General features: G+C 46.0%; 1 protein-coding gene across 1 annotated transcript in view; it reads left to right on the forward strand.

Annotated features, from left to right (window-relative positions):
- Positions 1-25775, forward strand: part of LOC119386535 (vacuolar protein sorting-associated protein 41 homolog) — a 203378-nt gene that overhangs the window by 33265 nt on the left and 144338 nt on the right. Inside the window, exons 8-10 of the mRNA XM_037653803.2 lie at positions 5602-5669; positions 6258-6451; positions 14153-14253. Coding sequence (XP_037509731.1) covers positions 5602-5669; positions 6258-6451; positions 14153-14253 — 363 coding nt within the window. The remainder of the gene's footprint in view (positions 1-5601; positions 5670-6257; positions 6452-14152; positions 14254-25775) is intronic.

Genomic DNA, 25775 nt, shown 5'->3' on the forward strand with positions numbered 1-25775 from the left:
TATGATACGTCGCGAAGTGCGCCCGGAGCCGACCGAGTGACTACCAAAGAGAGCGGCCATGGTGCATTTTCACGCAGCTTGGCCTCGTTTGACCGTAATATTAGCCGCATGAGAGGCGCAAGCAACAGAATCTTTCAATTGATGCAAACAAAAGCATGGCCTTCGAGATTCAAATTGCAAAGATGGCGTCTATGACGTAACTGCTCGCGAAAGCAAGGCCTTCGAGATTGGCATTTACTATTGACAAAAGCATAGCCTCTGAGATTTGCATTGCACAAACATGGCGTGTATGACGTAATTGCTTGCGAAAGCAAGGCTAGAGTGACCTAGAATAGGGGGAGTGTCCAAAGCGCCGCGCGAATACATGGGAGGAGCGAGGGCCTTTTGCGGTGAACTCCCGCGCCGCGGCGCTGCTGTGCCGGACCCGTGGGCTTTCTCCGCGGCGGAAGCCGCCTCAAAGCTGCGAGCGTCTGCTACGCGCGTGATATTTTGGCCACTATTAGCTAAAAAAATTGGAAATTTGAGCAGCGTTTAATACTGCGTCACTGCAACATAATACTGCAGTGACTCATCACACTGAGAACGCGTTCGTGTGTTGTGAAACGGGGTTTTTATATATATCTTTGCAGCTGGTTTGTCACCGCATTGGTCCACACTTCCGCGGCTGTTTGAGGAACGCATCCTGCGCGCACTTCATCGTGAGAAAAGGAGCTTAACTTACTTTCGTGTGGAATTACGAACGTAAACTTGCTGCAGGAGAGAATAAACTGGAGATAACCAGGAGAACGTAGCACATATGCACGTAGTAACTAGCTCATGCATGCTAACGCGTTTGCACCCTTCATATCCTATCTTTTATTTCGTGCATTCGATTTGTTTTACAAGGCTGCCTCCGGCGCTCTGCTGTTTCAAGCCATTTCATGCGAAGCCGAATGTGTCAGTCGGCGTGGCCGCGGTACCAAAAGTAAAAAATTACTCGCGTAACTCGCGTCTCGTTCACTTGGTATACACGAAAATTGGCACGGAGGGGCACGAATGTACGTATGCCCAACACGACCGATAGTTCATGGCATCACTAACTTGACATGCTTGCCATTTGCATAATGACTAACAATAATAACATGGTGTATGGCGCGCAAACCCGCTTTTAGCCAGAGATAATTCTGACGATGTGTGGTCTGACGATTTGTTTTTGTCGGGTTATAAAAAACGTGGTGGTCACCAATATCGACGTCAACATGTTAGACTTACCCATACATTTTGAAGAACTGACCGCATAGGTAAAATGTATGCGAAAAAATTACATGAAAAAAAAAACATGGTCCCTTTTGCATTCGCCGGAGATGACTCGAAAACGAAAGCCATCTTTTTCGTCAGTCGATGCATTGATCCTCCCTCGCCCCTCTCCGAAAGCTTTCGGTACATAAAGTGGTTTCGGACTGCCCACAGGATCGAAGGCATTGCAAGCTTTCTGCACCTCACCTGCTTTTACATTGCCTACATCGGAGGCCGATCACGGAGGCGATGGAAAGCGACCATGTCATGTGATGGCGTCATCATATGACGTCACGTTGAATGACGTCATAGTGACGTCACAAGTTCTGTCGACGTCATCGCGTGATGATTTTGTGCATCACTCGTGTTGGCTACGCGGGACGCCGACGGTCAATTTTTGTGTTTGATGGGGCATCTAAGGCTTTAGCGTTAAAAAAAGACAAACAAAAGAAAATGAAACGATAACAGTGCAACATCGTGTATGCCTCACTTCATGTTACGAGCGATCGCCCAAAAACAAACGTGATTCTCAGTTAGAGCAGCTGATTGCACGCCTGTGCGAGACAAAAGAGGCTTGCTTTACCCGTCTGGTCATCTCTTTATATTTATTCAAGAGATGAGCAGACTCGCTATTTAAGTACGCCGGAGCTTCAGCACGAAATTGTGGTGGACGCTATATTGAGGTCATCAGGGAAAAGCGGGAAATTGCGGTCGGGTGCCCTGTTGGCGCGCACTCAACTGCCGCAGAAACAATTGTATTTTATGTAATTACTCGTCCACATCTTTTCATAAAGTCTCTGAACCGGGCGAACACTAACCACCGAGAACCGTGAAAACATCTGAAGTTGAGAATGAGTTGTTTGAAACTGTTTTCATTTCGTATGGTGAAGGGTTGAAGCAATGCACGTAGCTCGCGCGAACGTTTCATACTGACGTTCAGCGATCCACTGCAACATGCGATAATAGATATATATATATATATTTTTTTCTTACCGTATTTTTGTTCAGGCAGCTTGTACAGCAAGAATGGGGGTATTTGCAACTTTGTTTGTTAGGCATTTTCTATATTACGCCTTTTATGCAAAAACTTGTGCAATAAGGTTAGTTTACCTGGCATTGTTTTTCTTTCAAATGTTTGCGCACGGTGAGCCTTCTTGTACGCTACCTCAGAAACAAAAATAAGCCAACAGCATTGTGGTCGTATGGCCGTCTCTACTCTTTTTTATCTTTTTTTTGTTTCCCTTGCGTCTTCCCGGTGTGCTCCGTACATAATAAAGAGCTTTTGGAGGCTAATAAATTGTCCAATAAAGCGGTGTACATATGGCTGGCAAACCAGTGGCGACTATGAGTAAAAAGCTCGTGAAGTCACTGCTCGCAAGTGTTTCAGCTGACTGCGCGTGCAATTTACTTTTTTTATTAATCTTAATTCATGCATGCGCGATGCTATTGCCCGGTTATTCGTGCGAATAGGGTTTTTTTTCGTTCTTTGCTTGTGCGTGTCCGTTTTGCGCGTTTTTACACACGCACCAACGTTCTCGAACTCTGTGACCGGAACTAGGCCACGCTGATGCTGCTTGACACATGATTTTTTGCATTCTGTTGTTGCCCCAGCACTGACACAGCGCTTAAAGATGGATAAGCTTCATTCCACGCCGCATTACTAGAGTTAAGTAGACTTCAAGTGCCTTGTGTGGAAACGCGGCGCAAAAAACTACAGCGCGTACCAGACGCCCCTCGCTTTCCGCGCGCTTCCCGAGCGCGGAAAGCCCACGGGTCCGGCGCAGCAGCGGCGCGGCGCGGGAGTTCACGGCAAAAGGCCCACGCGGGAGCCGGCGCTTTGGACACTCCCCCTATTCTAGGTCACTCTAGCAAGGCCTTCGAGATTGGCATTCACTTCCGCCATCGTGTTGGCGTAGACTCATCATCATCGTTATTTGTCGGAGAACGGGAGGAGTTCGAGCTGCTTGGAGCTCGCATGGTCGTGCGTGCGGTTCGCGGTCGGACTCGCCGCGCCGGTCGTGATTGCGTGTGCTTAGTTCTTTCATGCCTACAGCTGTTGGTGTTAAAAAAATCACATACGTTGATTACATTTCTGCGGATAAGGCCGTCCTAAGCTCCGCGTTTCTATCCATCGACTAGATCGCGGCTGAGCGCGCCAATTTTCGTGCTGCTCGTAAGAATTGAAATAAAATTCTGTACCACTAAATATTTTGCCGTTTTTCCTGTTTTTCGGCTCTTACGTTTCCCGTCTCTTACGTTTATTTCCTACGGCCCCTTCAAAAACGTATCAGCGGGGTTCTACTGTATTTTCATGCCTTGCAACTTACTTGCATTACTTAAAGTAGCAACCTTAGTTCTAAAATCCAGCAACTTAATATTAACAGGTTTTGGGTCACTGCCACCCTTTTATGTCGGTGCACTTAACTTCTATGTTATACGGACTGGGCATGCAAACACGGACATAACAGAGAAGTGAGGACACCACAAATGCCGACTAACAACTGAAAAGGTGCACAGTGGCAGTAAGGAAAGAAGGCACAAAAACTTATCTGCTCATTCCCAGGCAAGATGTGATACCTATCAGTCTGGCACACGTGAGGGTCTGCGCAGGAGATAACTGTTCAGGCATTTGATTTCTTCTTTATTCAAGTTCATCAACAGTTGGCTCACGCATGTACGACCACTGTTATCGATATGCCATGCTTCAACCATTAGAGGCGTTTGTTCATTCCTGTGCATGAACAAAAATGGGCATTCATCGAATTGTGGCATGCATTTGCACTCTCGGCTATGTTAAGGTAGGTTAGATCGTGAGCCTCTTGTTAGTGATCTCTTGTGTTCCAGTAATCTCTGGTTAACACAGCGTTGCCATCATATTTCGTGAGATGTTCTATGTGTTAGTCAAAGCAAGCGAGGGCTTCCAATGGTCATGGCTTAAGCAGAGATGAAGCATTCTGGCTGTCCCCATTGCACGAAATGCGCGTGGAGGAGTGCCGAAGGTGCGTTGTGTGGCTCTGGTAGGAGATGCACACTTTGACTGGCCCTGTGTGGTCGCGTGCACCGTATCTTTAGATTGGATCAGCAGACAGCTCATAGCTTTGACCATGTTGTGGTCTTATCGCAAAGTTTGCGTCGAAGCCATAGACCATAGGTTGGCAAAAAAACTTGGAGCTCACTCAGACTCGCCCAAGAAATATATTTTGTGCTTAGGGCTCACGCGTACTCACACTCACCAAAATTTTCTTCAACCGGACTCACTCGCACTCAGGCTCACTATAATTTGTCTCAGCCGAACTCAGTCGGACTCAAACTCACCGAAATATTACTCACCCGCACTCATTCAGACTCAGACTCACGGCTCGATGTGAGTCGACTCATGAGTGAGTTTGCCGACCTATGCCATAGACAGCATGAAGGTCAGTTTGCTAACTGCAGCGGATGTGTCTCCTTATGCCAGTGCTTTGTTTTAGCTGCATCAGGTCTCATGCTAAAGGAATTAGCGCTGCTAGCCCTCCTTTGTATAACTTGTCACTTTGTTGCTATTGTACTCATTGCTTCACCCTTGCAGCAAAACTGTTACTTTTTTACAAGTGAAGAAATTGCTGTTTTTTTTTCTTACCATGAAAGTCTTGTGAGAGAACATGCAATGTTCTATTTTTGATTTTCTGAATCCAAGGTGCACAAATCAGTTGAGGCCACTTCAGAATAAAGTACAGTAGACTCTTGTTAAACGGAAGCTAAAGGGACCAGGAAAATGTGTTCCATTTAACAGGAGTTCCATTTACTGATTATTAGAGTTCCATTTACTGAGACATGAACAGGGGTGCAGAATTCATGTACGAAACCAATCGTATCAGATTCAGTTGTTCCATTTAAGCAGCAGTTCCGTTTAACAGATTTCCGTTTACTGAGAGACTACTGTAAATGCAGTATGTTTCAATGCACACAGGGCAGCTACACTGCTATTCTTTGGGCTTGATACTGCGCTTCGGAGATCTGGGCGCACACCTTGGAAGGTGCCACCAGCTAAACCTACCGCTGCCCGCAAATCTGCCTCTCCATTTTGCCATGCTGTATGCCATTTCAAAGCTGCACTCACTATGTGAGCCACGTGTAATTTCCACAATTTTGATAGCTGCTCGTCGCAGTAATTTCTATTTATTTCTTTTGTCTTGTTTTGCAAGAGCAGTAAAATTTCATTATATTGAGGTTGGTAAACAGACATCGTGTTCTGACATATGGTAAACTCTTCATTACATTGAGGCTTTTATTATACTGAAGCTTATTACATTGTGGTTTAACCATTCTATGTGCCTGTGTTTGCAGACGATCCTGGTGTATGACATGCAAGTGCTCGATTTCATCTGCATGATTAGCAGGGACCATGACCCCTTGTGAGTGCGCCTGCCTTGCATCAGTCAGATGCACTCTTATTTCGACACATTGTTAAAATTTTCTCCCCCATAAAAAGATACTCCTAAATGAATGCATCAGCTTGGAGTCTCGTTCATATAGCTGTCAAACATCCCGTCACGACGAACAGCAGGTGTGACAGAGCCCTGTGTGAATAGGTGATGGCGGTGGCCACACCAGCAACAGCACAGTCTAATGCAAATGTCTGTATGCTGCTAATTAAGCTTGGTCGACTGATTTATTTGTGCATTTCTGGTCACATAAATGGATCTGACAAACAGACGAGTTAGCATCAAGAGTTTGATGTCCAGAGGCAATACAAAAGCTGTGAAAGGCACCATTGTAGAGGGCTCTCTGTCAATTTTGACCACCTGAGGATCTTTAACATGCACCTGAAACATGTTGAGAGCATTACATCAGAATGCAATGTGCAAGACCAGGCGTCAAACCCACAACCTTGTATCCAGTGGTAAAGTTCCACACTCATAGGTGCCAGTAATTTAGGTGCTTCTGTGAACTTGATTATTGCTGTCCGACAGCGCAGTTTTTCAGTGGCAGGGTGTATGCAGGCTGAAACCCGAGCTCCATCGGTGCATCTTGACTTGGCGGGACGAGCGATGCCTGCTTGTGGGTTGGGCCGACCGTGTCAAGGTGTGCTGTATCCGCCAGCGAGACCCATCGCAAAGCACCGTGGCCGAGGACAATGTCCAGCCAAAGCAGGAACCCTCACAACGCAACCCAGCTGACATCTATGTGGAGATTGGTATGTTTGCGCCTCCCTCCTATCGTTGGCAACAACGGCGATTTAGTATGCGCCTTGTGCACCGCCTATGGAGGCGCCACTGATAGGCACCTAGCGGGCGCCGCCGACAGTACGTGCGGGAAGCCGAGCAGACGACAATGCTTTGCATAGCTTTGTTGTGAGAGGATGAATGAAGTTCGCGGCTGCGATTTTTTCTTCTTGCGGGTGCAACACTAACTCTGTGCGGGTACGAACTAATTCTGCGCTGGCAGCTGCAGGAAAGGCGCGGGCCTCTACGAAAGTGGATTTGTGCACGATGTTTGTCACGAACAAGCACTTAGCTGTAGTGTGCGTCGCCGATTTCAAACGATGGCATGAAAGCTCAGCGCCAAAGGTCTGTGCACGACAGAGCACGCGCATCGAAAAAACAAGTATCAAAAGGCACCGAAAGTGTGCCCGTTATCCTCTCTGCAGAAGACGCCGCTGAGACAGCCAATGCCCACAAAAGATCGGGATATTCGAGAAATCAAAGCAGCGCCGTCTGATTCCACAGACGAATCGGTGAGAAGGATCTAACCCCTTTCTTAGCTTTCGCTGTGCTACGCACAGACACATAATGTAGAACCTGGTAGAACCTTCTTGAACCCAGGCGCGATCCGATACAGGCAATACAAGCGCACGGCAACGGAGGGTCAGTCAGTGAGGATTCAGTCAGCAAAGAAGTTGTCGTTCAAGTGATAGCATCGGTTGCTCGACCAGAGAAGAAGTGTAGTTTGATGGTGTAGTGCGTTCAGTAAAGTATCAAGTGATGGCGCCATGGGAGTAGCGACAAGTTTTGAAGAGGGTCGCCGAGGAGACGTGTGACAACCGACTGCGAAGGAGAACGAACGTCTGGGTCGCGCTGCCCATATTGCGAAAAGCATGTTTAATTACCAATGCGCCCAACTTGCCGTTTTGAGAATGAACCGTCAGCGCTACTGTCTACATGGAGTGAATCATCAAGCCGGTGAATATGAAAGGTGCGTTGCGCAGACCAGCGTAACAAGACCCAGCTATGAGGTGCAGCTCGTGGTGAACATCCGCTTTGTTTTGTTTACAAAGGTGACGTCTCAATCACTTCTTGCTCTTCCCGAAGTCAACCATTGCTGCATTTCTGTTTCTGTAAATAATAAATACAGAATGTTTGAGCGAAGTGCCCTTGCACGGCGGTCGAGCCGAACCAACACATGCTCAGGCTGCGATAACTTTGGTCGCCTACCAGTGTCAACATGATCGAGTGCATCTAACGAGCACCGATATGGCAGAACGAAAGCATGAAAAGAAGAAGCAATGCATTAACTCTCACAACGACAAAGCGGCTCGCTTTTCCCAACAAATGGCAGCGTTCCATTGCTTCCGTCGCTCTTGCTCACGAGGCCTTGCGGTAAGTGAGTAAAACCGTGTTGCGGGCGAGCTTTTTTTAAGTTTCGGCCACCACACATACGACGAACGTTGATTATTTCACTATGGAAACGTGAACAACGTGGGAACACACATACAGCGATGTAGGTGACTGTGGTGGCCGTCTACTTACTTTCCCGAGAGTAATGACAGAGTTCGCCGGCTTGGCGCTTCTGTCGGTGCGCACTAGGCGTAGAGGATTGTCATATTCTAAATGCTTGAATGTGCCTTTTCTTGAGAAAGAAGCTTTAGTAGTAAACTAAAATGTTTGGCGCAACAATGCAGTGCTGATAATGCTTCACAACGAATCTGGTGCTGCCATGATGAAAATTTGCCCTTCACCTGCATGGCAAGAGGAAACCTTCATGAAAAGTTTGTCACACACTAACTGGCTTGACAGTGACTGCATCGAGGTTACCAGCATGGGATAAATTGAAGCCCATGGGTAACAGCAGATGGGTTCATGAACAACTTGCTTGAGAGTGTGCCTGTTAAGTTTGCCTTTGTGCCTACTGGATAAGATGGGTTCAGCTCCTGTGTAGATAGAACCAAACAAGCTGAATTAGCACTATTTGTGTAGGGGTATGGCCAGTAGCGTAACCAGAAATTTTTTAAAGGGGGGCGGGAAAGACTGAGATTGCATTATTGCGTAATAATACCTGAATAACAGCACTGAAACTAAATTGTTTCCCAGAGATAAAAGTGTCTCTACGTTAGCAAGTAAATTCCCTCCCTTCTTAGTTTGTCAGCCTCTAGCTGTTGTGTCAAGGTATTTATGCAGAAACTACAACTGCAGCAGCACAAACCAAGAAACAGGTACAGCATAGACTGCTTATAATTAGAGCTGTGCGAATAGCAAAATTTTGGGTGCGAAGCGAATTCGAATAATAAAGATTGAGTGCGAATCGAATCGAATAATTTTTTAATATTTCTCAAACATTTTTCAAATAATTCGAAGTGAAATACAGAAAAAGTTGCAGAGAATCCCTACGTATGTTCTTGTGAAATAGCAACATGAACGTGTTTCTTTTCACTAGGTTGATGAAGTACTGGTGGGGTCATATTTCATAGTTGTCTTTCTTATCAAGAATGAGGCAATGTAGAGGCCGAATCGTACTTATGTACATAATTTGGTGCAACCAAAGTGTTGCCAACAACACTACACGTGATAGGCAGAGATGCCATTTCCTCAGCCTCTCCTTCTCTTTCAACTTCTGTGGAAGCCCAACTGATGTGGCAGAGAAGGGTGTGCTCCCTTCAAGTCCGGAGTTCCAAATCTGCCTTGTAGACATCGATATATAACAACAACTGAAATTTTGGATGCTAAAAAGCTTCGGCGTCCGATTTTTCGGACTTCCTGCCCAAATTTCAGGTCCAAAACAGCATTAATTGAGCCCCCAACTCTGCCACATCTTTCATCTCCATATTGGAACCAACGTTTTCTTGAGTTAACATTTGCGACTGTAGCGGAGCTTGAAAGGCAGCTTTGCCGCAATACGGGGTTGTGATGAGGTGAAGCATATTGAAACTCTAGGGACCACTTCCAATCGGACGTCTCTTGCCCAAGTTCGACTGTAACTGAGCTTGAAAGGCAGCTTTGCCGCAATACGAGAGTGTAATGAGGTGAAGCATAATGAAAATCTGAAAGGGTCGCTTTCAACCGGACGTTTACTGCATTTGTCTTTGGGAAGTTCGAATAGTTCGAATAGTAAAGTTTCAGTGCGAATCGAATCGAATAGCAAACGCTATTCGTAAAATATTCGAAATTTCGAATGCTTGCACACCCCTACTTATAAGTCCCCGGAGTTGCGAATATCCTCACTATAACCAGAACAACAATTTTGAAACGCTGCACGTGTGCAAAACATGACCATCAGGCAACCGTGCTATTTCAAGTAAAAGAAGTTTACTTACTCGTGTAGAGATGGCGCATAATGCAATGAGAAAACGCACACATCAATCAAGCACGAAAGAACTTGTCAAGCAGTGCCCGACTACAAGTCGCTGCGGTCGTGTTGCTTTGTCGGTAGTGGCCCAACAACGGGCCACAAAGGGTTACTTGATTAGTCTTATATTCATAACTCAACAAGTATTCACCTGATTATCAAAATGTCAATGAGGCATATGTAGGCATGCTCGAAGGACATCGAACTGCGCTATTTTCAGCATTTTCAATAACGTGCTAAAGCCCGCGAAATATGAAAAATAACACGTGACTACGCTCCCACCCACAAAAGAAAGCAGTGCCCTCCAATAAGCTTACTGCAGTGCTTTTTTGGTCATGAAACTCTTCCTGTAGTTTCACACAGGGACAGAGGCTGCCGCTGGGGTCACTGCAGACAACGCGGGGGCATTTGTGCACGCGCACTGCGCTCGGTTGAATGCTGTACCAGTTCGAGGCAATGGTTTATCTTGCACCAGACCACAATAATTCAACTACCACTCACACTTCACCTGACATACAATGTGGTTGTTGGATGCGTGTGTGAAAAACTTACTTTCGCGTATTTGTTCAAGATATAAAGGCTGCGATGGATCCAGTCGTGCTGACGCAGCAATATTAGCTGTATATGTTGTTCCAGCGAGGTTCTTTACCTCAGGCAGCGGAGCACGAGAGTATTTATTCAGGCACGGGATATTTACTTAGACTTGTGACACAGCACAAGGCTTACAAACCCACCAACTTGCCAACTGAATTCTCGCAGCAGGAGTTGAACCAGCACCAGTCACATTATTTACAGTCGGGCTGTCTGCACCGCGGGAGTTTTACACAGCCACATTACGAAAAGGAAAATTTCTACATTCGTGTGTTAACAGTTTATAAAAGCTAACTTCACTCCGCTGCAGCCTACCTCACAGAGCTTCGGCAACACTTGAAATCGGGAGTGACGAAGCTTTTGCAAGGTAACATCCGTGTGCCGCGTGGATACCTGCTGATCTCTAGGACCTAGCCTAGCCTTAACTGTGACTTTGTAACCACGCTTTGTCCATTTTCTATGAATAACTTTGACAATTTCATGTTACGTGGACATTGCACGAGCGAAAGTGGGTCACACTTTACATTGTGCAGTGTTGCAAGGGCACTCGGGTGTCTCCAATCTTCACGCTGGTGGCACTTTCACAAATCACAACGTGCGGTACTTTGACTGCTTAGACGAACTACGTCTGCGCAGGGGAGACTTGATTAACTGAAACGAAACCATGTTTCACAAATCTAGAGAAAATAAACATATCTGTTCACAAGCCGAGCTCTGTGGCACTTTCGGTATATTCAGAACGTGAAAAACGTAACATGGGGCAAAATAAAATACCCAAACACGTGTCAAGCTGAGTTAACAATAATGCGCATTGCATCCATATTTCACTATAATTGCTTATTTCAATGCATATGTTTGAGAACATTGCACTGTTGAGCCATTAACTTGCAGTAAACAAAGCAGGAATGCTACGATTCAAAGAGAAAGATAGAAAAGCTTTTATTGGAAAAATACCCCTGAAAACAAAAAGCTATGAGTGATATTTTCCTAGCGTAGGAAAACTCTCTGCAAGGCCTGTACACGAAGGGAACAAGCTATTGGAAAAAGCAAAACAAACTCTGATGTACAGTATAAAAATAAAAAAATTAGCTTAGTTGACATTCAGTCAATAAATAGGAAAAAAAAGGCTTTTTTAACAACAGCATACAAGGAAACAATGCAAAGCACTTAATAAGCTGGAAAAAACCTAAAGAAACCAGCAAGCTGCGAAAGAAACAGCGCTAGCCCACAGCTTTGCCTTCTCGCTTGCGAAGACACATTTTCTCCATTGAAGTTGTCCGTTCGAATAACGTCGGTGGCGTCAAAATGTTCCTCACACATTATAGTATGCTCGGAATCAAAGGTAAGTCCGTTAGCTTCCTGTCACGGTATTTCACGTTTCCATTCATTTCTCTCATTGTCATACCTTGGCAAATTAAACGACGACACCTTTTCGCTCGTACCTCTGTATCCGGAGCGACAACCCGGTACACCGCAAGTTTTCGGCACCGTCACTCACATACACCATAAGTGTTCTTGCACACATTTCTCACAGCCATCAGCTGCACAAATTTAGAAAAATGAGGAAAGTTCAACACCAATGATTTCTCGGGGCCCCCAGCTCTCACTACGCAGCGAAGTGAAGCTCTGGAAGCTCTCCTCAATGCCCCCCCGTGCGGCAGCTGCAGCGACATAGCAAGCTCTCCCCATAGCATTCCGGAGAAGTTTCCGGACCAGAAAAGCATTGAAGGACTCTGCTGCAAGCAACCACTTTGGCGGTTGTCCGCTGTCGGAGACAGTGCTCCGCCCTTTGGCAAAGGTACTGGACAAGCACCGAAACATGCATCGCACTTGTGCAGCCATTCCTTCCAGTTAATTGTACGCCACTATTATTATCTGTATCTCATGGATGACTGTTCTCATTGATAATGCAGCCGGAGCGCTGTTCTGATTACGGCGGACTCTTTGAGACCAAAGCAACGTGTTTCTTTGGCCGGGGAGTGGCAGAGATAGGACAATCCATATTTTGTTTCTTTGTGAATTTTTTTCTTGATACTGGCTGCAACTGACCGCGAGCCTGTTTAAGGGCACTGCTTTCTGATGCGCGCAGAAGTCTAGTGCCGTGTCATTTTTCAGATTTTGCGAGCTTTCTTTCTCAACCAGAAAAAATGAGCACACAATTAGTATGTTGTTGAAAATAGCGCAGTTAGATGTCACTTGAACATGCCGACATACACCTGATTGACATCTTGATAATCAAGTGAGTACTTGTCGCGTTACAAATAAAATTGCCTAATTAATAAAGTCTCATTAACAAAAAAGTTAGTCGTGGCTACTCCAGTGTACTGAGTGTACTGGGAATAATATGTACCAGCTTTGCTTAGCGTGACGCTGTTCCTCTTTTTTTTAAATCATGCTGTGTGATAGTTCATTTGGGAAGCCATTTGGAGGGGCCTTCATCTTGCAGTAGACTAAAAGAGAATGATGATGTGTGATAGTTAGGGCACCCTGTATATCTCTAAAAGAACTTGTTCTTGGGCTAGGTCATTTTCAAAAATAATTAGAATGCAAAACATGCACATTCACACACGCACCCCCCCCTCCCCCATCATACACACACCAAACACGTACAGCACCTGTATATCTGGTTTTGATCTGTCCATGTTTGACCATAAAACTGGAACCAAGGCCATCTGAACTGGAAAAAAAGCACTTTTTTTTCATGCAGTGCTGATGGCACATTTTTCATTTGGTGACCAAGGTATACAAAAAATTGATTAGTTAATGTGGCTGCCTTTCTATCTTTTTATGTTAACACATGTCCTGAGTGCTGTGTAGAGCAAGATAGATTTACCAGCGCAAAAAAGACAGGACATTTAGGAAGGACACACACACATAGCGCTGCACTCACAACTGATTTATTACTTCGAACGCAGGGCCTTTTTGTAGGCACTAGTAATAAATCAGCACTAGGAGTAATAAATCAGTTGTGAGTGCAGCGCTATGTGTGTGTGTCCTTCCTAAATGTCCTGTCTTTTTTGCGCTGGTAAATCTATCTTGATCATGAACCAACTCGCCCAAGCAGCCGTTTTAGCTGTGTAGAGCCCCAAGTTTGTGCGTAAACTGCTTGCTCTTTGCGATCTTTAATGCCGCGTGCTTTGTAATGTTCAGGGTCATTTCTTAAGCTCCGTTGTAGCGCGGCAAAAAACATGGACACCAGAAAGAAACGTACGACAACACACAGCGCTACACACACCGCACTGTGTGTCATTGTACATTTCTTTCTGGTGTCTATGTCCTTTGCCGCACTACAACGAAGCTTGAGAAATGACCCACTACCAACAAGCCCTCGTATCCACCCTTATTGAGTTCAGGGTAATGACAGGCTTTGTAATGCGGTCAACACCAATATGCGAAAATTTTTTCATATAAATGGTAAGAACCATTCGCAAGTGTTCAAGGAATATTTTGTCTAATTTGCGTCTTGAACTATTGTAAAATCCCAAGCAAGCGCCCACTCTACGGTGAAGGATAATTCGACAAGATTTGGAGGGGGGGCCCTTGCTCGATCATAGATCAAAGTTCAAGGTAGCGGCCGCTAAAAATAAAGAATGCACACCCGTGCTTCTAATTATATCCTTCACTGAATGCACTCCCGAAGAATGGAGGGGGGCACTTGCTCAGGATTTTACGGTATTCGTTTCGTATTCAATTCGGCACTATTCTCACACCCCTAAACAGTGTTGTACTAACTCTGCTTGTGCAGTGTCCATGTTCCAGACCGACTATTATGTGTGCGGCCTAGCACACCTCTGCTCGGGGAGTCTCGTGGCTCTCACTGTGCTCAAGAACATCGACAACTCGGCAGTGAGTCTTGCTTATCGTCTCTTCCAGCTGCTTGGTGCCTACAGCATTTGAAGGACTGAAAGTTGTCCGAGCATAACGATCCCACATATCTGTCAGTTATAACGACCATGATTATTCGGTGCACTTAACGATGTTCCTATGTTACGCTTTAAAACTGCGTCAACATATAGCGAACATTTTCCAAAGCCTCCTACTTTTACAATGAGCATAGCAGACACCGTCGCAGTACAAATAGGGCACATAAGAAGCAAAAAAAAAGGTTAGATCAGGCCTTCCAAAGCAAGAGAGAGGCGTGCGCATGCCCTGCTCCAGTTTACTCGCGAATAAGATATTCTAGATCGGTGAGCATCGCACGCAGATTTTCGAATGCTGCAAGCGAGGTCACTCACTTTTCAGACGTTTTTTCCGTGGCAAAAAAAAATAGGAGACAGCATCAAGCCTTGCAGTCATCTTTTACGTGGAAGCCTTTTCTGACACAATTCTCTGCAGCTACGACCGCCTGCGATGAACCAAACAATGCCTTGGAATGCAGGAAGCCACGAATGCAAGAGGCCACAAACGCAAGAAGCGATAACCACGTTAACTTTTTGTCGAGCAAGAAAATTCTCTGCGCCCCTCAACTCATCGACGCCACAATGTGCCGCTAAGGGTACTCAGTAGGGGTGTTCGAATATTCAAACTTTCGTATATTTTTCTAGTAATGTTTGCTATTCGATTCGATTCGCACCGGAATTCGACTATTCGAAGTATTCGAACTTCCGGAAGTAAGTACAGTCAACGTCCAATTTGTCGGACTCTCTAGGGCCGCAAAGTTGTCAAAAAAAAACGAATTCATGTATTTTAATTCTGCTCAAGTGGTCAAATCGCCACAGCCACGTCTGAAATCGCTTTGATGCCTCCCAGCGCACTTTGGCATTTTGGTGCGCACCCAGGCTCTCGTGAATGCATTCGGTACCTGCTACGAACCCCACTTAACTACGTGCCCACTGCCAATTGCAAATTTGCGTCTAGTGATGAGCACCGCTGATACCAGCAAAATGTGGAATAGAATATGGCTGTCTCACATACAGCACTTGGAAACGATGACGCGGAACACAAAGATTATGGCAGAAGAGTGGACAACTCGTCCGGCTTTCGCCGATGCGTGTCCCATCTTCGAAGGGCGAGTCCGTATGCAATGAACTGATATAACGACCATTTTTTGCTGCACTTTCGAGTTCGTTAAGCGGTGTCAACTGTATTACACTTCCTTGCTGGTACTGAAGTCCAACAAAAAAAAAAGAAGGCACAAAAAGTAAATCACGCAGAACAAGCCTGATATCTTTCAGCACGCACAAAAAGGAAAACATCACAGCATGTCCATGTTTGATTAAAGCAACTGAGAAACATACAGTAATCATCATCAATGATGTTTGGTCGGTAGACTGCATCCTATGGTTCTGAGCCTTGTGAGAAGAAAAGTTGTGGCAGTATAAACAAGGATGTGAGCTCCTGCCTGTAGACAAAATTGTATGCCTGTAGGAACACTGTACAGGTGAGAAGCTCAGGGTAGAATTTTCAGTGATAGTAAACAAGTAGGGGTGTGCAAATATTGGAATCTTTGAATCCAAACCTTATACAAATAAGGCAAAAAACTGTCTTTGAATATTGAATTGAATATCTCTTCTGGGAGATGACCGTGTGTGTGTAGTCCCTTGCCTGCAGTCTCGGTCTGTAGTTAAGCCAACACAGCCTCACCAGCTCCGCCTAGGAGCGCACGGCAGTGTCCAGCCCCAGTCTCAGTCACAGCACGCGTGTCTCACACCACGAACTCGCTTTAGTTCCTTCGATCTCTTCTACCTCTGGTGTCCTTCTGGTGGCCCAGCCCCACATTGTGTAGTGTCAGAGTTGCAGAATAGTTAAAATAAAATAAGTTTGATAACCGGGCAGAGCGAGTGGCCAGGGGGCAGTGGTGGATGACCGTTCACAGAGTGTGTCTGCCGGGGTCAGGGTTAAAGGCACCAGCGCTGAAGTGTTCGTGGAAGTTTTCTTTTATTGCGATAGCAATTATATGGGCACTCTCGGCTGAATTTTGCCGTCGCCATCACCGTCTGTTGACGCCGTCATGTCCCGGATATGTATATATATGTGTATATATATAAAAAAGGCACAAAGAAAAATAAAGCAGAAGAAAAAAATTCTGAAGTACCCGACCACGGATTCGAACCAGCAACCCCTTGCTCCCCAGCGCGCTGCGTTAGACAACTCAGCCACACGTCATGTATGCGCCGGCGAAATAACGGCGAGCTATTTATATACACCATGTACTGCTGGTGGTAAGCAAATCTCAGAGGAGCGTGAGCGTGTTGTCTATCACGCAACGCTCCTAATTTTCTTTCAGTTTGAAAACTGCCCTTGAGTCACGCACGACAAAGTGGCCCTTTTCTGTACCCACTCGTGATGTGGAAGGAAGAAAAAAAGAAAGAACACCGGGAACACCTTGTATCAGACGCACCCCGTGTGGCTGGAGACGCAGAAGGGAACTCCACGCGCCACAGTTTAAAAGAAAAAGAAATACCGTATTTTCCGGTGTATAAGACGCACCTTTTTTCCTAGATTTTAGCTGGTGCGTCTTATACAACGGTGCGTCTTATATACGCAAAAAGTCACGTGATTCTGCGAGACCAATTTGTTTATATTTAATTTATGAGTACGATAAACAGAGCTCGAGAGCATTCGTAAAAATATATCTAATTTTGTTGTAACAATGAAGCGGCTGCGATCTTAGATGTCAGCTACTTGCTGTTCAAGCAGCGCGGCGACCACGGAGATTACGGCCGCAATAAAAGCCACCACTGTCGCGTGCCCCATTGTACTGTTTTGAATTGTTTGTTCTTAAACGAAGAATTAAACCCACAGAACTGAGGCAATAAATAAAAAAGAGCACCACAACGGTCCATTGCAATGTTGTAGCGCCCACAATATCAGTTACAAAAGCGAAAGTACCACTTCATTATCATCATCATCAGTTTCCGTGTGAGACGTCGCTGCAGTCTAGCAGTAGTCGCAGCTTCCGGCTTCCAGTCGCCATTTACGTTTTGTATGCGTGTGTAGGTACAGTGTACTAGAAAGGGCAGTGAAGCGGGCGGAGGCACCGACACATAGGGGCAGCTGACGCCGCCGCTGGCGAACGGAGCGGCGGCGCTGCAGTCGCTCAATCTTGAAGGCGGGTGCCTCGTGTTGCCGGTTCCTTGGCTGGAACGCGCTTGTCTGGAAGTGATTCTCCCGCTTTTCTCTCAATGTGTGATGCTATAACGTGCGAATGGCTCCTAAAAAACAACGCTTGAACCATTGCTTCGCTCCTGGATGCAGCACAGGGTACTCTCGAAGCAAACAAACGGCGAAGCTTTCGTTATTTAAAGCGCCCGTAGACCCAGAGCGAAGAAGCGTTTGGGAACGTTATTTGCTATTGAACGTTATTCAGCGGACGCAAACTTCATAGCGAGAGTGTTATGGATGTGTTGCACATGATTCATCATGCTTCCCCATTGCAGGTCGGCTGCGAAATTCACGCTAAGAGCACGCAGTTTTGGGTTTTACGTTACCATATGCGACTGCACTTTTTTGTGAAAGGAGAGAGTAAGTCCAACCTGCTGAGGAAACGTAATTCTGCCAAGTACCTCAAGCTAAGCAGGCAAACTAGGTGCATGGCAACTCTCTCAACATGCATTATGCCTTTGCCTTCCTCACCTGCTGTTATTTATTTTCGCTTTACCTTGCCAGCTGTGAGGATTTGCTGAATCAAAGCAAGCGGCTTCCCTTTTGTACAGTAATTCAGTTGTTTTTCTACCCATTACTAGGGTAATGCTCTCATTGCATTAGTGTGAAAAACAATGTCATATATCAATGTTCTGTGCCCTACTGCCTCATGTGTGTGTTCTCATATTCTGTGACGCATTGTCACATATTAATTCACAGATTACAGAGACCGTGACATTGTGTCCTTTTTTGTGAAATGCTGTAGCTCGTTTAATTGCTCGCCGAAGCCTGCACGGTCACTGTAAATAAAATCGGCTGCTTTGCCAGTTCCCACTTGGCTTTCTGCATCAGTGCTGTGCTATCCTCTTTTTCAGCTTGCTTGCCTTGCGTTTGGGGCATGATTTCTATAGGTGAATTTCAGTGTCCTTTTTAAAATAAATTGTTGCTGTGGGCGTATATGACTGTTCAAATTCGTGCACGAATGTTTTATTATAGCTGTTTCAGCAACGAGTCCAACTGATTCTGCGTGACGTTATTCATTTGCGCGATCATTAAAAAAATTTTTTTTCTGGCCTTGCATGTTATGCTGTTCACAGGGATTTCAAAGAGAACGAGCGCACCATGTAACTGTTTAGTTTAAACTTACTTTCATAGTTGTGGCGACTAGCTACGTTTAATTAAACCTCTCACACGGCTTCCCTATTGCGGTTACCCAAGATCCGAATGTACTCGCTCTCTATCAGAGATTCGTCGGCGCTTTCAAGTTCTGTAAGCTAAACAAACTCGATCCTGATTGCTGAAACGGTTGAAAATGTTCTAATGGGACTCACTGCGATGGAAAGTGTCCGTGTTTTTCAAGAGCGTGGCTCTATTGAAGCGGCGAGTACTTTCCCAAAATGCGTTTGCATCTGTGGGAAAACCAATCTGCCTTGCAGTTTCTTGTCCTTAGCAGATGATACAGACTAAATAAGCGAAGTGCTTACGCGCAAACATCGGAACCACAGACACACCGCGCGCCAAGCACATGCGAGCGTCGCAGTGGATGCTACGTTTCGCGTGCTCCTCTTCAAGATTGGTCGATCGCAGCGCCGCCGCTGCTGGCAACGCCGCCGGAGTCACGCGGAGGCTGCCGCCCGCTTCACTGCCCCTTCTAGTACACTGTAGTGTAGGCGGTGTCCGACGATCGTGTGATAACCGTGCGGCGCGTTCGTTGTTTGTGTTCTCTCCAAGTCTGGTAATGCCCTAAAGGTATGGTAGCCACCATAGTACAGGCAGTGCCAACGATGTGCTTCAAGGTGCTTACAATGCTGCGTAAAAGTTACTCAGAGGCTGACGACGGCAACCCAGCGATGCTGCCAACCGAGGCGGAAGAACTTTTGACAGTGCGCCGGAGGATGTGGCTTCAAATCCAGTAGAATAAATAGTGGTTTTCTGCGCCTTAATAAAACTGCTGCTTACAGATATTCAGTGCCGTGCGTGACTACGCATTTCGCAATCAATGTGCTCTGCGTGGGTCATTGTGTTTTATCATGTCGACTGAGTTAAAAAAAGGTGCGTCTTATACAAAGGTGCGTCTTATATATCATTTTTTCTTTCGAAAGTTGTAAAAAGTAGGGGGTGCGTCTTATACAAAGGTGCGACTTATACACCGGAAAATACGGTAATCTAAAAGCGTCTGATTCTCCATTGTCAACACTTGCAGATGCAGCGCTCCTAATTTTCTTTAATTTCGAATACTGCCCCTGAGACACGCACGACAAAGTGGTCATTTTCTGTACCCACTCGGGATGTGGAAGGAAAAAAAAAAAAGATAAAGAACACTGGGTACACCTTGCATCAGACGCCCCCTGTGGTAGGAGACGCAGAGGGTCACTCCACGTGCCGCAGTTTAAAAGAAGAATATCTAAGAGCGTCTAAATTCTAAATTTCCCCACCTATATTAACCGCCGGTTTCATGGCGAATCCCCCGTAGTGGGTAAGAGCCAAGAATTAAGGGTCAAGCAAGCAAGCGTCTGATTCTCCATTGTCGACACTTGCAGCGTGTTGCTGAAGCACATAGGCGTAACAACTGTGACAGTTGTTAGTTCACGCTTGCCCTGTGCATGCCTGTGCGTTCTTTTCGGGCGTCCTTCTTTGTGCTTCAGCGGCACGCTGCAAGTATCGAGCTGCTTCTGGTTCTTCGTGTGACATTTCGATTTCTTGCTATCGCATTCATTGCTTCGCCGTTGCTGCGAAACTGTGACTTTTCTTGTTGCTGTAACGGTTTTAAATCTTTGATAGTTTTTTAGTAACCCTGATGTCGACGAGCGCCTCGTTTCTTTGGAGTAGACAGCGAACCCTACAACTAGTGGTTATGTCGGCGCTTATTGGGTGGTTACCTACCACCCTTGATGACCACCCAGTAACTGCCCACAACTGGCAACCAACAAGAAATCGGCCACGTCTACTACCATCAAGAATGGAGGCTGCTCTCAAGAGGCTCTTTGAGGCCTTGATCTGGCATTCTCACACGATCGTGCAGTGAGTGTGCAGGGGCAATGATCAGTGCCAGGTGAACATTCCAAAACTTAACAGAGCAGACAGACAAACCCATCCGGCTTTCCCCGACATGCGTGTTGTGTGTGTGTGTACAGATAGTATCTACTATTCAGCTAAAACTGTTGTCATTCCATTATCAAAATGCAATGCGTGCTGCCACACGAAGCCGATCACCCACCCTCAGTACTTCAGTGAAACTACCGGGACAGGGTGATTGTGATCTCCGATGAAGCTAGGCAAGGTGGTTTGCTTCAGCTTGGCGTGGCACTACTTCACTAAGTAGGCATTCCTCTGTTCAGTCTGAGTCTGGAATGTGGTGCGTCTCGCCTTTTCCTCCAAAATAGGCACCATCACTGTAAAGTTGGAGCTTCAAGCAAGCTTGAACCACAGAAAAAATGTCAGTTTGGCCACAAGGATGAAGCAATGAATGCAATAGCAACAAATAGGAATGTTATGCAAAGTAAAGCTAGCAGCTCACTCCTTTGAGAAATGCGGCCACTGTAGCAAATGAAGTGACCTTCATGCTCTCTATGCTTCGATGCAAACTTTCCAGTGAGGACACAACATGTACAAAGCTATGAGCCGTATGCTGATACCTTCTGCAAATACGAGATACGGCATGAGTGACTGCGGGTGATCACTCCTGGTCGGAGCTGTGCAGCACACCCCTTCGGCTCATATCTCTATGCACTTTTCGTACAACGAAAGATGGCCCACATGTTTCCTCTATGCTTGATCAGCGATCATCTACAGTTCTCTCATGCTTTCACTCACATATAGAACACACGATGCACGGGGTGACGTCATCGATTTGGACTGCATATGGCAACAATGCGCCTGGAGTGTCCATATAATTGCTATTTTAATAAAAGTGCCTTCTCGGGTCAGCTACATACATCCTTTTCCTATCACGGGCGAAAGCGCTGCTGCTTCTCCATCTTATCATGATACTTCAGAATCCTCAAAAGACTGCACTTCAGGATGTCATGTCTTTAAAGAACTTTCATGTTGGTGTTTAAAGGCGACACATGATCGGGTGCTTCTTTATCGCACGCACGGAGAGCTACCGACATAAAAAGTGACCAACGCAAAGCATAAAATGATGTCCACACAAGAAAGTGAGTGAGCACATACCAAATGGAGTGGATATCAACATCAACAAAGCTTGTGTCAATCTCGGTACGACATATGCTCAGTTTCGGTTTCATTTAACCGTGTTGCTTCAAAAAAATTTCGGCTGCCGAGCATGACTCGGCACTGATATAGGAAAGCAATTACTTGATTTGAAAGTGTTACATTTAAGAGACATTTTCGTTTATATGAGTTTTGTTTGGCGCGCGTCCACTGTAGTCGCCTGCCGACGCTGTCACTGCCGGCGCGCTTGCTTGCCATAGAAATGCTCTTCATACCTGCTCCACTCCCGACTATGCACACATGCCACAAGTGCACAGAGTATCATATTGTGCACTCTGTGTCTCCGCAGCACACTTTGCAGTTCCGTACTAGGTGGTGGCAGCAGACGGCAGCATGTCTCATTTGCGTTGTTGCTTATTAAAGGCACGCAGTACACTTGCAAGAGTGTTGTGCCACACGGTCCACCTACCGGACAGTTAAAGATTCTTGTCGTGATAGGGCTGTGCCATATCGGTCGCAAGAGTGTCCATTACGCTTTTATGCGTTACGTTGCCTACGGTAAAGGCATTGCCGCGCTCGCACCAAAGTCTGAGTAATTGATTGGCCAGTGTCTGCATTTACCACAATGGCGGAAGGCCTTTTGTGGCACATTGTGGCATCAGCCACACTGAGAGTTCAGATACGCATACCTGCCAACTCTCCCGAATTGTCCGGGAGACTCCCGAATTTTGACCTAATCTCCCGATTGTACGAATGCTATCTCGAATCTCCCGAAAAGTGGCTGAAGAGTGAAAAACTTTTTCGTCTGTGTTTTGGCCCCCGTTCCACGCATACTTTGGGCAGGAAGCGTTCATGCGAGTTCTTCGAGAGTGTCTGCGTTAATGCGACGTGTTGTCAATTTGAAACCTGTAACAACGCCCGCAACTTCAGATCGCCAACTGCCAATGACGGTTGGTTGGTTCGGTGGAAGGGGGGCATGCGCGCCACGGCGCCGGCGCCGATCGAGGCGGCCGTGTGAGCGCGGAAATGTTTTGTGGGCGACCTCCGCAAGAATCGCTAGCTACCACCACTGAAAACAGATCTTTCATGAGCGCAGCAGGCAGACATCTTTCTAGAGGAGGCGTTGTTTGAAGCACGACCGCGCTTGAAGGATATTCAAGCGCAATTTGTACGCTAGGCCTACGCCGCCTGCCTAGGCGTCAGTTGTGTTTGTTTTGTGGTTGTGGGGGTTGCGTGTTTCCCCGAGTTCAGTTGGGAGGTAGATGGCGGTGTCAAAAGCAAAGAAGAAGTACTTGCAAGTGTTTCTGGACTCGTACACAGCTGGGTTTCCGTGCTTTGTGGCTTCGCGGAAAGGTGACAAGTACCGATTCTGCACCACGTGCGCCTGTGATGTAAGGGTGTCGCACGGCGGGGAGGCCGATATAAAGGTGCACATTGCTTCACAGAAGCATCAGAACAGCACAGAAGCAGTTCATGCTGCGGAAGGGCAAGGCAACATCGGCAGCTTTTTCCAAAAGAGCTGCGAAAAGACAGTGCGATCCGCGCAGTATGCCTATTCACGGGATTTCTTGTGGAACACAACTTGCCGCTAAGCGTTAGTGATCTCGCAGGACCGTTTTGTCGGAAAATGGGAACCAGGGCCCCTCACAAGTAAAGAAGTTGGGTTCCCTCCACTACAAAAACAGATAGAGTTTCTCATGATGAAAGAACAAAGCAGCTCAAAATAAACATCCTAACCCCTGTCTGATGTCAGTCTCCAGTCTCAGTAATTTCCGATATGCAAAAAAAAAAAAAAAAAAACTCCCGCTGCGGTCTCCCGAATTTTCATGCCGCTAGGTTGGCAGGTATGGATACACTGTAAACATTTATGGAAAAAAATAAACGTAATCGCGGTACTTGCTAACTGGTAGTCATAGGATGCAGCATTATGGAGGCTCTGTTCAGGATTCGTCGCAACTACATTTTAATCATAGTAGGCCTAAACCACTGCATATTGCCACGCGCGCATCTTTTTATAATTTTTATGTAACTTGTCCATTGTACGCGTAGCCGCCGCCTTGCACAAGCCGTGCCCTAATGTCTAGGAACCTTCCAGATTATCTTAGAATCTTCTTGTAGGCTTGAGCGCGCAAATGCGAACAGTTGAGATTATTCTCGAACTAATGCGGCCACCAGCAATAAGCTCGAATGTTCAATGCTTCATGCATAAATGCCGACATGCTTACCGCAGCGGATTATCGACAGCCGAACGCTCTGTTCGTCGCTATCGTGGGCCGTGTTATTGCTGTAGTTTGACTTTCCATTTCCCGGCCACAAGTTCGTCAAATACAGAGTTTTACCTTGGACACGCCGACATGCTGCCTTTGTCGACGCCACGACCCCGTGACATATTAACAATGTTTGTCTCTAAAACTAGAATGCGTGCACTCATAATTCGTTACTTGTTTTATATATTCAAGTTTGTCTGAATATTCAACTGCGTTTACCGAATATTTCGAATATTTGAAAACATCCAGATGTGCAATTTTCCAATCGAATGCGCTTCGAAGAAGGGAAGTATTCAATTCATTTTTTAATATTCCCACAGCCTTATAAACCAGGCAGAAGTCTGTTTTCTGGCAACCATCATACAAAACAGCACATGCAAAAATGCCAGTTAGAAAATGCACAAACATGAGCACACAACCTTAACAGAATCAGCAATACCAACAACAAACTATTGCTGTAAGAACAATCGCTAAGTGAAGTAAAAAATTTGTTTTAGCTGTAGTCAGGGGCAGGACATTTAGGTTATTTTTTGGGAGTTTGATAGGGGGTTGCATTACTTTGGAAAAATGTTGGGCAGCATTTCGTTGTGACATAAATGGGGGCATTATTTTGAAACGTTATTTTTCTTGTTGTTCATTTACAGCCATGACCATTTATTTCCATCACTGTGCATGTGTGGCACATGTATGGCCTTGTAGAATTATGTGTAGTCTCAGCCATATTCTGAACACGTAATAAATATGTTCATATTCAGCTATGTAACTTTTATTGTTCCCAACAGCAATATTGTGTACGTTTAGTTCGGGAAATTATCTGTCACTGTTATCCATCACCATAATCAAAGTGGAGCATTTTTTTCATTAAATAAGCTATAGAAGGTAACTTTGGAGGTTATTCCCATCCATTTGTTCAGAAGGAGCTGTGTGAGGAGTTACATTAACGCTCCCCTTGCCTTGTAGGAAGCCCAGCTTTGTGCCGGAGATCCCCACTTCCTAGATGGCAACTAAAATAACTAGGCAAAGTAGTCAAAAAGTAAAATTTGGGAATGAAACTCTACATTTGCATAATTTTTGTGTAACTAGCTTTGGTTAATAATGGAACTAAATCCCTGAAGCACATTTCACCCTGACCCAAAACAGCTAGTGCGTTGTGTGATTGAGTCTAGGATCTGTACCTCTACATCCTGGGGGCTTGGTGTCGCCGAGTCATGCTACATTGTTTCTCCACTGAAAGAACTGAGCGTGGGCATGGCATTTGATGTGCAGACTGACAGGTCAGGTAGCATTGAAGAGCAATGTAATGCACACATCAGCAGATGAGGCACGTAGATGAGTGTATCGGAAAATTCTAAGGTTCTCTGGGTGAGCACAATTGTCTGTGGAGTAGGGTGATAGTGGCCATTGGAGCAAGCCTTTTTTCATCCTGTACATGGTGCAGGAGAGCAGTCGTCCTCAGCTGCGAGTCATGGAACCCCACCTGGGTGAAAGTGTTGAGCGTTCGAGTGACATCCTTTCTGTGCGGGGTTCCGGGCTTACCGAGCCAGTGACTACTGCCTAGGTGAGCAACCCTTTCTGTGATGTACATTGAAGGGTACCACATTTGTAAGTGTGCAGTCAACTGCAAAAGTTTCCAAGCCGTGTGAGCCTGTTCTAAACTCCGTGCACGGTACTGCCACGTGGAGCCAATCATCTCTGGCTAGTTGCGTGCAGAGCGTCGCCTACTGGGCTCGCGGAGTCGCCGGGCCGGTTGCTGTATGCTGTATGCGCGCGTTTGTACGTTCTTCGTGCCTGCTTCACTCCAGACCGTGCACGGGTGCGGTGAGTAGCCTGTTCGTTCAACGCGGT

This window comes from Rhipicephalus sanguineus, chromosome 3, assembly GCF_013339695.2.
Source record: "Rhipicephalus sanguineus isolate Rsan-2018 chromosome 3, BIME_Rsan_1.4, whole genome shotgun sequence".
NCBI lineage: Eukaryota > Metazoa > Arthropoda > Arachnida > Ixodida > Ixodidae > Rhipicephalus > Rhipicephalus sanguineus.